General features: G+C 56.1%; 4 protein-coding genes across 4 annotated transcripts; all 4 read right to left on the reverse strand.

Annotated features, from left to right (window-relative positions):
• Nucleotides 1-3,204: 3,204 nt before the first annotated feature.
• On the reverse strand, nucleotides 3,205-5,985 carry LBRM_33_0220 (hypothetical protein, unknown function; the record flags this gene model as incomplete). The annotated part of the gene is made up of 1 exon (XM_001567742.1): nucleotides 3,205-5,985. The coding sequence occupies one exon, from the start codon at nucleotides 5,983-5,985 to the stop codon at nucleotides 3,205-3,207; it is 2,781 nt and encodes a 926-aa protein (XP_001567792.1).
• A 1,580-nt stretch (nucleotides 5,986-7,565) lies between these two features.
• On the reverse strand, nucleotides 7,566-7,964 carry LBRM_33_0230 (conserved hypothetical protein; the record flags this gene model as incomplete). Its single annotated transcript, XM_001567743.1, has 1 exon — nucleotides 7,566-7,964. The coding sequence occupies one exon, from the start codon at nucleotides 7,962-7,964 to the stop codon at nucleotides 7,566-7,568; it is 399 nt and encodes a 132-aa protein (XP_001567793.1).
• Nucleotides 7,965-9,702: 1,738 nt separating this feature from the next.
• Nucleotides 9,703-10,392, reverse strand: LBRM_33_0240 (conserved hypothetical protein; the record flags this gene model as incomplete). Its single annotated transcript, XM_001567744.2, has 1 exon — nucleotides 9,703-10,392. The coding sequence occupies one exon, from the start codon at nucleotides 10,390-10,392 to the stop codon at nucleotides 9,703-9,705; it is 690 nt and encodes a 229-aa protein (XP_001567794.1).
• A 4,130-nt stretch (nucleotides 10,393-14,522) lies between these two features.
• On the reverse strand, nucleotides 14,523-15,401 carry LBRM_33_0250 (adenosine deaminase-like protein; the record flags this gene model as incomplete). The annotated part of the gene is made up of 1 exon (XM_001567745.1): nucleotides 14,523-15,401. One exon carries the CDS (start codon nucleotides 15,399-15,401, stop codon nucleotides 14,523-14,525), a length of 879 nt encoding a protein of 292 aa, XP_001567795.1.
• Nucleotides 15,402-15,461: the final 60 nt, after the last annotated feature.

Consider the following 15,461-nt stretch of genomic DNA (forward strand, 5'->3'; position numbering starts at 1 on the left):
CTACCCCGAGGGGAAGAAAATAACGCCACCGCGCGTGATCATCATCAGCGCAAAGGGAAGCGAAGAGCTAGAGAGAAACACGATATAAGGGTGAGAGAAGGCAGACAAGCAGACCGCACACGCATAGGGCAGCGTGGAGAGACGGAGCGACGGACGAGATCCGCATCCCGTCCAGAGTACAAAAAGACACGCCGAAGGCAGAGTCACTAGAAAAGCGAGCGCGCAGAAGCTCAACGTTGTGGCCGGAGAGGCGGGACAGTGGTCCACAGATCCTCTCCACGTGTAGGTCTGCGTCGTATGTTGTGTTGCTTGCTGCTGCCTTTGCCGATGGAGTCTTTTCTTTGGGGAGAGGGTGAAGTGGCAAAGAGGGGCTGACACACGAGCTGAGCACGTGCACATATGTGACCCCTTCGAGACAGACGCAGGAACGCGATACACACGGGGGTGCGCAGGCACATTTTCGCAATCTCACAAAGAACTTGCAAATGAACAAAACGATAGACAAAATCAAAAGAATAAAAAATGGTCCGTTAAACGTGAAGACGGCTCGGCTAAGGGTGAGAGAAGCAACTTTTCCGTAGGGAATCAAGGAGGTGAACAACAGAGCACGCTCAGAGTGAAACCCAACATCGTGATAGAAGACACAAGAAGAAAAGAAAACGATCGAGGATTCCTCGACAGCCGGGAGGAAGGAGAGCGTGGGAGGTGGGGAGGTGGGGGAGATGCCGGCTAGCTTCACACGCCCCACGAAGTTCATTCGTCGGCCTCCTTTCGTCACGGAATCGCCGCAACAAATGAAGAGAGAAGACGGGCGGGACGTGAGACCCGCGCACATCGTCTCAAGCGGGACAGACGGAGCACAGCGCGGATGGCGCCCAGGAAAACCAGCGGTTCACACGTACTCACTTGTGTGTCGCCTCCTCCCTCCCCTACACTCTGCCCTCCTCCACTCTTAGCGCACCCTAAAGTCGTTCACCGCGCGCGCGCTCTGCCTTCAACGTCGCAGTGCAAAGGTGAAAGGGAAAAGGAGAAGAGAGTGCAGAAGCCGACTAGGGCGTCGAACGCACATCCAAAAGGAAAACGCGGAGAAACCCCTAAGCCCGGGCTTGTGGGCAGTAATAATACGAGAAGGCAGAGACGCGGAAGTACAGCAGATCGCTCCTGCACACGCACAGGTGCACAACAGCGTAGGCGCACTGAAGCAGCGGGAGTAACCTGCGCACGCACCTCAACAAATCAATCTGCAAAGGTAACCTCTACCACGCGACCAAGGCAGTCCACGAAGTACATACAAAGACCAGAATGTGAGGCGGACACACGGCAATGTCTGCTTCCCTGAACTTTCAACACGCAGACCACGCAAGGCAAGAGTTACGAGCAAGCAAAAAATATCCGCCAACGAAGAGCGAGAAGGCTGCAGGAAGGTGTAGGCCCCCCAACCATCCTTGCCCCGGTGCACATCCGTTGTCTTCCAGGCCACGCCTCTTCTGCCTCGTCCACCGACTGCGTCTCCCTCCCTCGAACAAAACAGGCATAGACGTATGCAATGATCAAACGTTGACACCCCCTCTCGCTAACCACTACCCTGTGAGAACGAAATCAATACCAGGGAGGATGCAGGGAAACAGGAGGTGCGTCCGCTGCAAATAAGGCGACGCCGGTACACCCGAGAACGTAAACCGCAGAGACAGAGGCGAAAACACTGACTGGCGTACGGACACCGGAAGCCAAAAAAAAAAACGTTGAGGATGAGAGGGGGGGACGGGGAAAACGATAAGAGAAAAAACTCGGCAGGCGCAAGTGAACCCACTGATGCCACACAACAGTGATAGGGAAACCACAGCGTGAAAGGCGCAAAGACAAAAAGTTTAGGCAAATACATCTGACAGCACACGCAAGGAGGTCTGAGGTATATTTCTCGGCGCGCCACTCCACCACCCAACACGCACACCAGCATACACGTGCAATCGCAGCTCACACCTGCCTCTGCCGCACTGCCGCTAAATCACGGTCGTCAAGGTCGAGCCGTCTGCCGTCGAACCGGGCCATGCGTCTAGCCGACTCTCCCGGTCCGTTCACGTCCCTCCTCTTCACGTGTGTGCCGCTCGGTCGGCGCCAGAGGAACCTGGGTGGGCTGCACGCCCCGATTCAAGCAAGCAGCGTCCTGTTGGAGGGTATAAGGAGTGGTGTCTGCCATGCGGGTAGTAGAGTATGTCGGCCTGACGTCTAAGTCAGGCGGCCCACTGTGTAATCCAGGCAGTTCGTGACTGCACCTCTGACATCGCTGTTTTTTGTAGGCTTGTTTACTTCGCCGTGCTGGTGCAATTCACAAGCCCCAAAGACACACTAAAATGAAAAGCGGACGGCACGAGCGGGTAACGCCTGCATTTCCTCTCGTATGTGTCGCGTCATGCCATCGCCCACCGTTGTAGAGTTCATTCTGAGCGCCATAACAAGGGAGAGGGAGTCTGTGGCAACAGTCGCACTTATTTTCCGGTGCCTAAGCTGGCCAACTTATCATCACAGTTGCGAAAGCCTCAGCTCCACTACCTCCCGCTCAGCGCGATAGCTGCAAGTAAAGCTGCGCAGCCTGTTGTCGCTGTCCCTGTGAGTGTGTAATGATTATAAGGCATTGCGGTCGCTCCTGGTTTGGTGTGGGTGTGTGTGGGTGTGGTTGCACAACACTCGTGTTGTGGGAAACAGATGAACAGAGAAAGAAGGAATGACACCGAAATCGAGGTGCGGGAGGTGTCAAGTAGTTGGCTGGTGTGGGGGGGGAGGGGGATGAGAAAACAGAGCGACGGGGTGAAAAGGGCATTGTCCGCTTGCTGGTGCTCTGCAGTGGTTGCGTGTGAATTTGAATGCGTCTCATTACGCCCGTTTCTTGGGAAGCGTGTTTGGTCTTTGTTGTGTTCGTGTCTTCTTTATTTAGGCGAGTGACGGCAGTGCGCATGGCAGCCAGCCCTCATCCGAGGCACACAGTCCTCAACCTACATCAACACTGCGAGGAAAAAAGAAGTTAAATAGTCAACTGCAAAGAATTGCACCGTTACACCAGCACACAAGCAGAAGTCGTGACCGAAAGGAGCAGAGAGCTGCATGGGCGCACACACGAACGGCAGAGGGAAAGAGGGGTGCCATATAACACGACACGCGTGTAGGACTGTGCTAATTTTAGCTTTTTCCCCCTTATCTTTTATTTTTTTACATATCGTGCGGCCCTCCGTCCTCTGCGCACTCCAAATCTTCGAGCAACATCTTGGCGAGGGTGATGTTGTCGGCGTCACTGTTGGAGGCCGCACTCTGCATTGCGTCTCGGAGTACCTTGCACGCGCCGCTCTGGTCACCCTGGTGGAGCCTCTGAACCGCCTCGGAGAGGTAGTTAAATTTCGCGCCGAGGTGCTCTTGCCGCTGCACCACGAGATGCCACTCCTCCTCCTTGGCTTGCACCATCTCCATAAAGTTGTACGTAATGAGAAACTCCTGCCTTGTCGGATTCGTGGTTACGTTAAGAGGAGAGCTGCGCTGATTCGGCTGCTTCGCGTCTGCGCCAAGTCCGTAGCTCCGGCAGATGCCACACGGTCGTGCCAGGACATGACTTGCCGTACTGCTCCACGACCGCCCATCCAGCAAGATGCAATGAAATGGGTTCTCTGGTTCATCGAGAGAAGCCTGTACGGAGGGAAGACGGCAGTACATGGCGGTGCCACGACGTAGCATCTGCGCTCCCAGCACATGCTGTCGCGGATTGAAGAAGTGGATACTGCGGAATGCGCCGGAGCCGATGAGGCCCACAAGCGAATATGGAGCGGATACCACAGCCGCGACCAGTTCCCGCTGCTCGCAGCTGAAACTTGGTGGTGGCTTCGGGCGACTCTTGAAGGCCTCCATAATTTGAATCGCCTTTTCAATCGCCAAGAGCACCGGATCGCTACGAAAAGGAATGAGCCCCCAGACCAGGCAAATCGCATCCTCATATGCTGTAAGCACGTAGGCGTTCGCGTCAGCACTGCCCTGCTCCCTGGCGTCTTCGAGAGCCTCCATCATGACCTCGAAGTTGACCGACACAGCTTGCAGCTGGTTGCGACTGGCAGCCACGCTGCCCTTCTGGTGGGATGCTTTGAAAGTGCTTGCCATGGTACTGTCGCCACCATCGCAGATGTCGCGGTAGGCAACGTACAGCATCGTCACCGTCTTCAGCTGCGGGACGGACGTCATGGTGGTCGCTGGGTGAGAACCTTTCTGGAGATCAGAGCTTCCGTTGCTGGACAACTGGATACCATGCCGGAAACCTTTGCTCCGTGGCAGCATCGTGATCGATGTCTTGTTGATAAGGGGAATGAAAGCGCTACCCCCCGTCGCGGACCGCAGAATCGAAGACAGAGTCGAAACAGGCTCGCCATTCGACATTGGAGCCAAGTTGGGGGTCACTACAGTGGACTGCGCACTTGCGCACACCACTGCCACCGACACGACACCCGCGCTGTCAGTGAGAGAGGTGCCAGTGAGGTTGCCTAGGCCTGCAAAGGGCAACGCCTCACCGCCGCAGTCGCCTGGTAGGAGCCCGGGTGTGAGAACTCGCGTCGTTTCCTGCGCTGGTGGACAACCGCGGTAATCCGTCGTCACAGGCACCGCTTCTGCCACCAGCGGGCCACTTTCAGCACACTCTCCGCTGGTGCTGTGCATCGACTCAAGGTTGCTGAAAACGATCCCCATAATGGCCATAACGAGAACCGGGGCGATGTAGCTCAGCACACAAATCGAACGTGGCGTTGCCTCGCCGTCAATGCGGTACGGAGGCCAATACACAATTTCAAGCATGAAGGCTGCGACGAACACGCCAAGTGAGACAATGGAAATGGCAATCATGAACAGCCAGTGAGTGAGGGCGCACACCAGACGACCGTGAAAGTTCTGTGCGTTCTCCGAGGTATTCTGAAAAGCATTCCTCACAGGCAGGAGGTTTACCCATAGCCACGGCACGCCGAGTGCAGGAGAGGCTAGGAAGAGGCAATGAGTGTCATACTCGAACATTAAAGAGCCGACGAGTGTGAGGATGGTGAGAATAATTGTCATGTACAGCGAGACGAACGGCATCATGAATGCCGTGCAGAAAAACTTAGAAGAGTTGGTATCGTGGATAGAAGGGATCGCAGAGGCCTCAGGCATGCGCCGGACGCCGGTAGGAGCGCGTAAAGGCTCGTACAACTGAGCCGCGAACTGCTGTGCATTATCCTTCCGCCCGCACACTGAATGCTCGAAAGACCCGCTGAGGCTTCTGTCAGCACTGGGGCGTTCCTCTGGGTACGACTGCGGGGTACTTGGCCCCAGTGGCGGGGACGTGAAAGCGGCTGAAGTCCTGTCCTTCATAAAACGATGTTCCAATGCGGAGGGCGGCGACAGCATGAACGTCTCCTCCAGCTGCGTCACGGAGGCCTCGCGACGAGGCTGCACGGATTCCTGAGGCACAACACGCACAGCAGCGGCAGGATGCAACGGCGGGCACAAAGGGTTGACTGAAGCGCGACTACTCCCCAGAACGCTCGGCGAAAATGATTGGCTTTTAACAGTGTTGAGGCTGACAGTGGTCGACTCGCGAATGCTCGACAAGACAGCCTCGTCAGACTGCCGGTTGATCATGCGGGTCTCGTTCCCATCGACATCGAAAAGATCGATCTGCGGATTTGCACACACCGAAGCGGAACCCTCCAGGTACAGGGAGTCCCACAGCGTCTCGCCTGGAATCTCCTTCACGCGTTGCGCAAAATTCACGCGAGACCGCGTCAGCAAAATGGTGGAGATGATGGCGACGCAGTTCAGTACGACCGACACAAGCAACGCGAGCATCAAGGCGACGGAGAAAGTGAACGAAATCCACCGCCGGTGAAGCCCACAAACCACTGCCAGCGCCAAGTAAAAGCAAATTGGCAGCACACCAGCAAACCAGGCGATGAGCTGCCTCACGATGAGGCCTGTGGAGGACATTATCGGCTAGTTCCGCAGAAAGAGAACGAGAGAAGAACACGAGAAGCGAAGTTGGAGAAGGGAAAAGGGAAACAAGATCAAGTGAGCGAAACAGAGAAGCGAGGCGATTGAGAAGAGAGAATTAAAGTGGTGACAACAACAACGGATCGGCTATATGTACACCGGAAGTGTGGCCTTCCGTACAGTAGAATGTGGGGGGTGGGGAGTATGAGGGATTGAGATGGAAAGGGAGAAACGAGCACACACGTACACCGCACGCACACAGGAAAAACAAGAGAGACGGTTCCGCTCTCCAAACAACTTGATGAGATGGGAGGGTTCGCAGAAACACGCACGAAATGCAAAAATGCGTCCGCAAGGGATCCAGGAATGGATGAGGACGTGTTAGGATACGTTTATCTCTGTATCTTCTTAGGCCAGTGTTCTCACACCCCGCAACACCTCATTGGGATACTGGCAAGGATGGGCAAGCAGCTCTTCACACAAACCCACACAGCTTTGCCACGACACAGGGAGTTCCTGTGCAGTCGCAGTGTATGGAATCTGTCATAAGCAAGTGATGTGCGCACACGTGTGTGTGTGGGGGGGGGGGGGGGGAAGTCGTAAGACAGCACGAGCAGTAGAGACAGTGAGCACACGGATGGGAAGGAAGGGAAGAAGAACGATGAGAAGCGAAAGGAGAAGGTCATGATCATCATTCGAATGAAGAGAGAGGGGGAGTTGAAACAGCGCAGTCACCTTCACATACAAGTGGGTGCAATCCTGTTGCTTCACTTGACAGAGCCGCAGATCAAATGTGCACTCGCGAAGGAAGGCATGCGTTCATGGAAAAACAAAGGGGAGGGCCGCATTCCTCGTGTCATATATGCCCCACAGAAAACAACGCAAGAAAAACAAGTAGTCCACAGCACCGTTGTGCCTCAGCGCGCACAGGGAAGGGGGGGGGGGGGGGGGGCAGTGACAGCACGCACTTCCCTCGGTGTCATTTTGTGGAGGAACGCTGTTCTCCAAGTAGCGGATCTGAACACACCAACCTCAATTTTCCTTGCTTTCTCGCCTGCATAACCGCCACCGAATCGCCTTTTCAGGGTTCGCGTCCGCGCACCCACCCGTACAGCCCTTCACCTGCAGTGCAGCAGCGGTCGCAGCAGGGACACGCTACCAGCAAGCGGAAAAAAGAAACGCAGCAAGCAGACAACAACAACAGTGAAAAATGCACCAATGGGTGAGCAGAGGGTCAGCCATCGCACAGGCTATGAAAATAAATGGCATGATCAGCACCGCCGCTCGCACCACGTAAGGCGTCCATTGTTGGCGAGGCTGCCAGGCGCACTGAAGGGGAGGGGGGAGGGGCAAGCAGGCCCACCACAGACTGAGAGAAACAACAAAAGGGCAGCAAAAAAAAAAAGACGTCCGAAATGGAAGAGATGGAGGCCGCGGAGGAAGGCGAAAGCCCACACGGTCTCCAGTGAAGGACTCCCTCAGAGTAAACTACTGCGAAACCACAGCCTGGGCTTGCCTACGCGCTCTTCAGTGTCCACTTCAGGAAAGAAAGGAGGACCGCTTCTTCGGACTCCACGCTATGACGTGGTTTCCTTCGGTTCGACTTCAATCTCAGCTGCGGAGATGGTCTCGACTTTTCCAGCGCAGGCATCAACCCTCTTCTGATCCTCGACAAACTCAACCTCCAACGCACCTTCGGTATTGTAGTCCTCCACCGTTTCCTTTGGCAGACTGATGTCATCTGGTTCAAGTTGCTCCTCCACAAAATCCTTGTTCACTTTGCCTGTCTTGAGGTCGTAAGACAGCTTTGCAGCACGAGCCACCTTCTTCCCTTTTTCATTTTCACCCATGCCAAATGCCATCATGCCGATGGAGCCGCCCGGCATGCCGCCATCACCTTGAAGCGCCGACTGAAGCATCGACGCCATGTTATCGCGCATCTCTGGTGTCAAATTCGCGCGCAGCGTATTCTGCATCTGCGATATGCTGTGTGAGTCTAAAAATCCGCTTCCCGGCTGGAAACGGCCGTCAAAAAACTCCGGAGCGTCTCCCTGCCCTGCAGAAAGGCTTGACGCCCGTGCCTTGCACAAAATATCGGAGAACTGCTTGTAGCGGTCCTCATCGCTCAGCAGGCGACGCGTTAATGAGAACGGCGACGCGCAAACGCAGCGCATCCCGCAGCGACGCATCGCGCTCACCGATTAGAACGAGGCGTGCCCCCGCAAGAGTGAGAACAAAGCGGTCTAATGCTCTGTGGGTGCGCAAAGATGCTCGAGGTGAGAGACTTGGGGTGGATGCACGCCGAGGGAAAGATATCGTACACGCGCCAACTGGCACGCCTTGCGCATGCTGCCATGGCATGCATGTGTGTGTATGTGTGTGTGTGGGTGCGGACAACACAGAAAAGAAAATGGCGCGTTGTACCGGGGGCAGGGGTCGAGGAAAGATGTTAGCGAAGAGGTCGTCATCGACTGGCCCATGGGCAACATTGAGAAATAGACGGATGACAACAGCGCGCGCACCACAGCAGCTATGCGACGGCTGAAGGCCGGGCGATTCCGCCTATCCCCAGCACAACAATAAAGCACCAAAAAAAAAAGGCAGCGAGGGAGACACAAAGCGCACCTCGGGGCAGCTGGAACCGTACTCGGCACACAATGCTGTGCGCCAAGGCGACATCACCGGTATACCAAGAGCTTTCGCACAAGGCCGATCTGAAAACGACTTCGGGCGCCTCTCTTCTGCAGAAAGCGGCCGTCCCCTTTGGCTTGGTGTATATGCGAGTTTGTCACACAAATCTTTGTCGGCACAACGCTGTGATACACTCCGTCACACCACCACCCCCACCTATCCGCACAGGAGCGCATACCAACAGACACACACACACACACACGAGTCGAGAGAGAAAGGCCGATGGGCCCCACGGGTCAGGCAAACAAAGCCATGTCTCCACACACCCCACACACGCACGCACAGAGAGAGAGAGAGAGAGAAACGTACAGGCATACACACGAGAGAAAAGAAGAATAAGAACAGAGCCATGCCAGCGAGCGAGTCATCCATTACACATCGTTTGTTTTTGTATGTGTTCGCTCGATGAGTGGCGGCGGAAAGAGAAGGGTAGAAATAGAGAGGAGCGAGAAAGGCAAAAAAAGGGGGGGATCTGTTATGGAATAGAGAGGGATGGGGTGAGATGCATATCTCAAGGGGAGAAGTGCACACTGGCGAGCAACAGAATCGCAGAGGCGGAGCAACGGAGTGAGTAAATGCAGCTAAACGAAGAAGAGCGTGAGAGAAAGAGGAAAGGAACAAGACGGCAAGCGCGAGATACACGCAGAGTGGGAAAAAAAAAGGCAGGCAGACAGACAGCAGCACCGCTACCGACTGCTGCGGTCGTTCCTTTGGTGTTCCTCTTTTCCCTCCACCCCCATCCGCTCTGTCTCGATACGTCGACGCCTCGACGTCGAAGCGAGTGAGATGGGTGGCACACAACGTCGAGTGTAATGGGATGCCAGGGAAGCTCGAGGACACCGTCACATCCCTGCGCACCACTCAGTACGATGTACGTACACACCACACGCACATACATACAGACCTCTTGTAGAAACCACACAACAACGCGCATGGCGGCCTAATAATGAGACGGAGCCAAGAGTCCAGACGGAAAGATTTAATCAAAAACTTTGCTCGCGCAAACAGCAGCAGCCCGGAACCTCACAGCTCTTCATCAAAGCGTAAGCCCATGGATGATCGTGTGGGGAAACGAAGCCCGAGCAGTTGCTCCTCCTCTACCCCCAGTTCAGTGAGTAACGAGCCTCCTTTCTCTCTGCCGGGCGTGGCTGCGTCAGCGCCTTCCGCCTGTCCCGGTACTGTGCCGTAGCGGGCGTGACTTCGCGCTGCTATGTGGATGGAGCTGCTAGCTGAGTGAGTGGACATGTCAATCGGCGCCCACGTGCGCTGCGGCGGGTACGCAGCCGTCGGTAAAAAACGGAAGAACCAGCGCACCACAAAGTGCTGGTGCCGTGGAATGTCGCTCTCCATCCAGTCCGTGTAGCACCGGCGTGGCAGCGGGTTACCATTGATGTCCTCGCCAGGGTTGCTCAGCTGAGCATCACCGAAGACCTGCAGGAGATTGCGCTGTATGCCGAGATCATAAATGTTCCGACGTATGTACGACTGGAATGTTCGCGCACCGTAGGCGGCTGGGTTTACATCGCTTCTCGACATCGTCGCGTTTGCTTCGGCGTCAGAGTCCCCTGATGCTCCGTGAGAGAAGAGACGTCGCTCATTCTCGTAGATCACCATGTCAATGGTGGTAATGTTGTGTCGCACATACGTAAAGTGCCGCTTCAGTAGGTACGTGGTCATGGCAAAGAACAACATGCACTGCGCAATGCACACCATGACGCCAAAAAATGGGGGGCCGACATCGAGCTCCTCGACGATGTTGGAACCGACACCGAGGCCCGTGCGCGGTAGTGGTGCCGCCGTTGATGCCCCTGCAGCAGCGTACGACAGTGGTGAAAGCCCGAAAAGGTTTTCTTTTGCGTCGAGCACGTAGACGACGATCGCAATCGACAGCAGCGCCAGTGCCCACGCCGTGAGCAGCCACGTGTAAAGAAGCGTGAGTAGGTAGTTTTTGTAGTTGAAGAAGCCAACGCACTGGCCTAGCCACGGGCAGTGATGATCGTATTTGAGAACACAGCAGTTACAGCGGCTGCAGTGATGGGCGCGGGGCGGCTTGTAGGTGGCGCATATCGGACAGAAATTCAGATAGTTGTTCTGGACGCTTGTGTAGCTATTTGCCTTGGGATTAAAGAAAAACTGCTCGCGTGGAGCCTGAGTCAGCGGTGCGGCGGCGTCCGTTGGTGAGTGAGCCGACTGACTACTCCCCTCCTCTATGGCCGCATGGTCCCCAAATGTCCGCAGTCGCCCGTGCTTCTGGGTACTGACGCCAGTCCTGCCGTGTGGGTAGAGTGCCACCGACGCATCAGAGCTAGCCAGCGGCTCGTAGAACGTGCACAGCGCGAGTGACGCGCTCTTGGTTGCACGTTGGCGAAACACAGCCGGCACTCGACCAGGTGGAACAATGACAGCCATACTGTACGCCCATATATCCATCAGCAACAGAAACACAGATGTGAGGAAGAGCAGCCAGCCCCACAACTTCACATCACACGGCGTTGTCGTGCTCATCGATGACACACGTGACCAGCGCTTGTTCATTCCTGACGTAGAATTTTTGGCTCCGCTCTTGCCTAGTAATCCATCGGCACTCACATCGGTGAACGGCTGTAGAAAAGCGGTAGCGAGGGCCTCGAGGGTATTTGGGAACAAATATGTGTAAAAGCTATGGGCGGAGTACATGGTGGTGCACACCAGCGCCGCGACCACCACTATATCGCTCCAACTACGTTCGCAGCAGCACACCATTCCCTCACGTTGGCGGAGCAGTCAAACCTAAACCAAGAGTCAAACAAGAGAGCCTCTCAAAGCGCCAAGTGGCGTGAAGAAGGCTGCCTGTGATGTTATCCTCCGGGATAACAGCCGTCTCCTGCCGGTGCTGCGCAGCCTCGGCGAGGCGTAGAGAGTGCAGAATAGATTTTACAGCAACGGAGCAAAGAAAAGGAAAAACACCGAAAGAAGAAAAGAAAAGTTGTCTCGTCGGCGTTGGCCTCTCTGTACGCGGTGAACCGCTTGATTGGGTACTCGCTTCAGGGGGGGGGCGAGTGCTACGATGGCCGCGACTTGCGACAGACACACGACCCACCGTTTATCTTCTTTATGTGCACGTTTGTCTCCCTCAACTGGCGCCGCTCAAGAGTTCGATGGTGAGGAGCAGCAAGTGCGCATACACGTTGCGGTTGTGCACAGCTGGAGTCCCGATGCCATTCCTGTACGTACACGGAAGAGAAGAAGCGATGTGCAGTACGCCAAAGTGCGCCAGTTGGTGAGGAGGGAGGGAGCAAAGGATGCCAGTAAAAATGTGCCCTTCGTGCGCTGCATGTACAGTCTGAGCGTGTGGGAGCGCATTGATGCACGAACGGCAACGGAGCGCCAATCAAGAAGAGTTGATGCACGCCGGGTGTCATTTTGGGGCACGACATACCCCACACAACAACAAAAAGAAGAAGCGGCGAAATGAGTGGATGCAGGGACCAGGTGAATTCCAGTGGCGGTGTTGTTTACAGGGAGGTGGGGCACCGCGTTCGCATCGCCGCAGACACACAGCCGTTCACCAAAGGGCGCAAACACACACGCACGCAGGAAAGCGCACATTCGTGTTGGTATCCAACAACATTTAGTTGTGTAAGTGTGTAGGTGAATAAAGGCGATCGAGGCGCAGAAGGGGTGGGAAACAAACAAAGCGTGGAGGAAGGGAGTCAGAGAAGCAGGAGGAGCGGTGGAATAACAGGAGGAGGGAAAGAGGAGCAAGAGAGGGGCAACGCCACCACGACTTTAGTCCTCGTGGACGTTTGGCGCGGCGCTAAATCAACTCCAGAAACGTTTGGAGCGAAAGTAGGTGCCGGGAAACGGAGCTTCTTGAGAAGAAGATGTCTCTTTTGCTTCACGCATCTCACAGGCCACACCACCATCATCAGAGATGCTATACGGACACAAAAGCTCAGCCAAGAGATGGAATGATGTACGAGCATGTCGGGACTTGATAACATCGTTTTTCATCTCTCCCCCTTCGCGTCGCTCTTGAAACTGACGCTGCTGCTGCTTATCTGCTTTCATTGTTGTTGCAGCGTTCAAAACAGACACGGGGAAGAGGAGTCCAACATTTCCTAAAGAGGCGCCTTGCAGATTCCGCTACACCGGCCCCTGCGTGAAGATCAGAAGAACAAAAAGGGCAATGAGGGCAGAAGAAGCAATGCACCGACAGGAACTACGGTGGAGAGTACAGACGAGGAAACCTGTCGCTTCTTTCCAACAGCGACAGACACACGCCTCACCCCTCCCTGAGAGAAAAAGAGATGGTGTAATAACCGCACAGCCGATTCCACCTACTCTGCAACCATGCAGACACAGACAGTCAAACATTACATCGTCTGATGTTGGGGGCTTTTAATCCCGCATAGTGGTGCGCACAACAACGCTCGTTGAGCGAGGGAAGACATCAACGTAGGGAAGGAGAAATACGCCCTTTTTCTCAGCGCGCCACTCCACCACCCAACACGCACACCAGCATACACGTGCAATCGCAGCTCACACCTGCCTCTGCCGCACTGCCGCTAAATCACGGTCGTCAAGGTCGAGCCGTCTGCCGTCGAACCGGGCCATGCGTCTAGCCGACTCTCCCGGTCCGTTCACGTCCCTCCTCTTCACGTGCGTGCCGCTCGGTCGGCGCCAGAGGAACCTGGGTGGGCTGCACGCCGGATGGGCTCGAGGAGGAAGCCGGCCAGCTGCAGGTCAGGGCCTTCTCAGGCCTAGCACCCCGTCTGCATGCCATCCTTCGCCTTGAGCCCCTTCAAGCCGCGGCATCCCGCGACATCGGGGTGGTGACTCTTCACGTCGGAGTCGGGAGGACTCCGAGGGTGCCATTCGGCGTGCTCTCGTCATGCGTCCGGCATCGGTGCCTCGTCAGCCCGCCCGGTCGGATGTAGGAGATGCCGCGCGCTTCGCACACATCCAGCGTGGGACTGAGCGGTGGGGACTTCCCTGCGCCTCGTTCCACCACCCACCTCGCTCCTCTGAACTCCAGAGGACGCGCTCGGATGCGATATGTCTTGCCAGTGGCGGCTGGCAACGCCTGCGCAGAGCGCTCGCATGGGTGGATCCCCTGCGGCCCCTTTTCAGACAACGTTGTTGTCCGCGTGGCCCACTGCCGTCTCCCGTTTCCGTCCATGCCACGAGGGGCGTGTCGGTAGGCCTTGCCCGCATGTGCCGCGGCAGGTGGTGCGGAGGCATGAGTCGGTGGCAGCAGGAGCACTCCGCCCCTCTCCGGAAGCTTTACGTCCTTAACAGGAGTGGGTGTGTCGAGCAGAGAGAGTATGTGCAGAAGCGTGTGACTGCGCACAGGGAGCACATCGCCTGACGCTCTAAAGAAGCAGAAGGGGGTAGCACTGTACACACGACGGAGGAAACACACGCTGCGCGAGTGAGATGTGCGCAATCGAACCCCTTTGTGCACGGCTATTGCATGAAGTTGAGCCCTCATCGAGCGTCGAATGGCTTACCGATGTCGCGCAGCAGGTCGGGAACAACGCATGAACCCCTGTACCGACAGCGGTAGGGGGGAGGAAGGGGGTACATAACGCACAAGGCAGCGGCCATAGGAGGAGAAGCGACCAGGAAGAGGAACGAGACACGTATCACTCCTAAACGCTCTTCATGACCTGCACAAGTTAACTGTTTTGTGCTTGCCTTGAAAGAGCTGCAAAGTGGCGCCGGTCAGGCGGAGAGGTACCGCTGCTCTCTGACGATGTCGTTTGTTTGATCCCCGTCAAATCCACCATCGCTTCTCACGAGTTGCAGCATGCGCCAAACACCTCTCACATACATGCGACGCGTCCAAACACAGGTGCCGGTCATGGCGTACCTTTGCAGCCCTCAGCAGCTTCGAGTAGATGATCAAAATTGATCAGTGATGATGCCCAGAGAAGTCGTATGGAGTCCCCGTCAGTGCCCGAGCGCTGCAGGTGGTACCGATGCACCCGCTGGCTCATGGAAAGATCGGTGTCATCCGTGATCGTGGGAAAGCTACGTTCGTAAATCGAAGCCGGTGCATACGATGCCGAAGCCGCATTCGTCGCCATGGAGGGGCAGACCAGAGCAGTTTCTTTGCCGAGCCCCAGTAGCAGCTGTACACGATGGTTCATCCATGGACGGGAGAGGGGACACTGCTGCCATGGTATCTCCGACAATGTGCTGCAGCGTCGCACTAGCGCGCGCCCTGTCATTCCCTGGGGGAGCCCAGCCTTCGTGTTAAGGACGAGAGAGCAGCTATGGTCGCCTGCAGTAAGGGGATACGGCCAGCTGCACGTAACACTGCCGAAAGCTGACGCCTCCGCCTCCTCGTCACGACTACGCTTTCGATCACCCACCAAAGAACTGACGCACAGCCATCGACTACGCGAGTAGCCGCTGTCATTGGAGACACCGACATCGTGCGACTTCGCGGCTGTCATCGGACGTGTAGCGGCAAACTCGGCGCCGCTAAAGAAGGAAAACTTCGGTTCCTGCGGCAACGCCACCTCTCTCTCTCCGTGAGACCACCACCTGCGATTTCGCCACTGAAACGTGGCCGCCGCATTGTTCACCGCTGTCTGCAAGCCCCCCAAGTCCGAAAACGAGGTATGCAGAATGTGTATCGAAGCCAGTCGCATCGGTACAGGGAAAAGAGAAGCTCGGCGACGACCCTGCACACCCAGCACACACCACCGCCACACTTTATCGGTGCACGACATCGAGAGGTTTGCAAGTCCTTTGCCGGGCTTCACGCGCGCAGCAGCAAGAGTGCGGACGCC

This window comes from Leishmania braziliensis, chromosome 33, assembly GCF_000002845.2.
Source record: "Leishmania braziliensis MHOM/BR/75/M2904 complete genome, chromosome 33".
NCBI classification, from domain to species: Eukaryota; Euglenozoa; class Kinetoplastea; order Trypanosomatida; family Trypanosomatidae; genus Leishmania; species Leishmania braziliensis.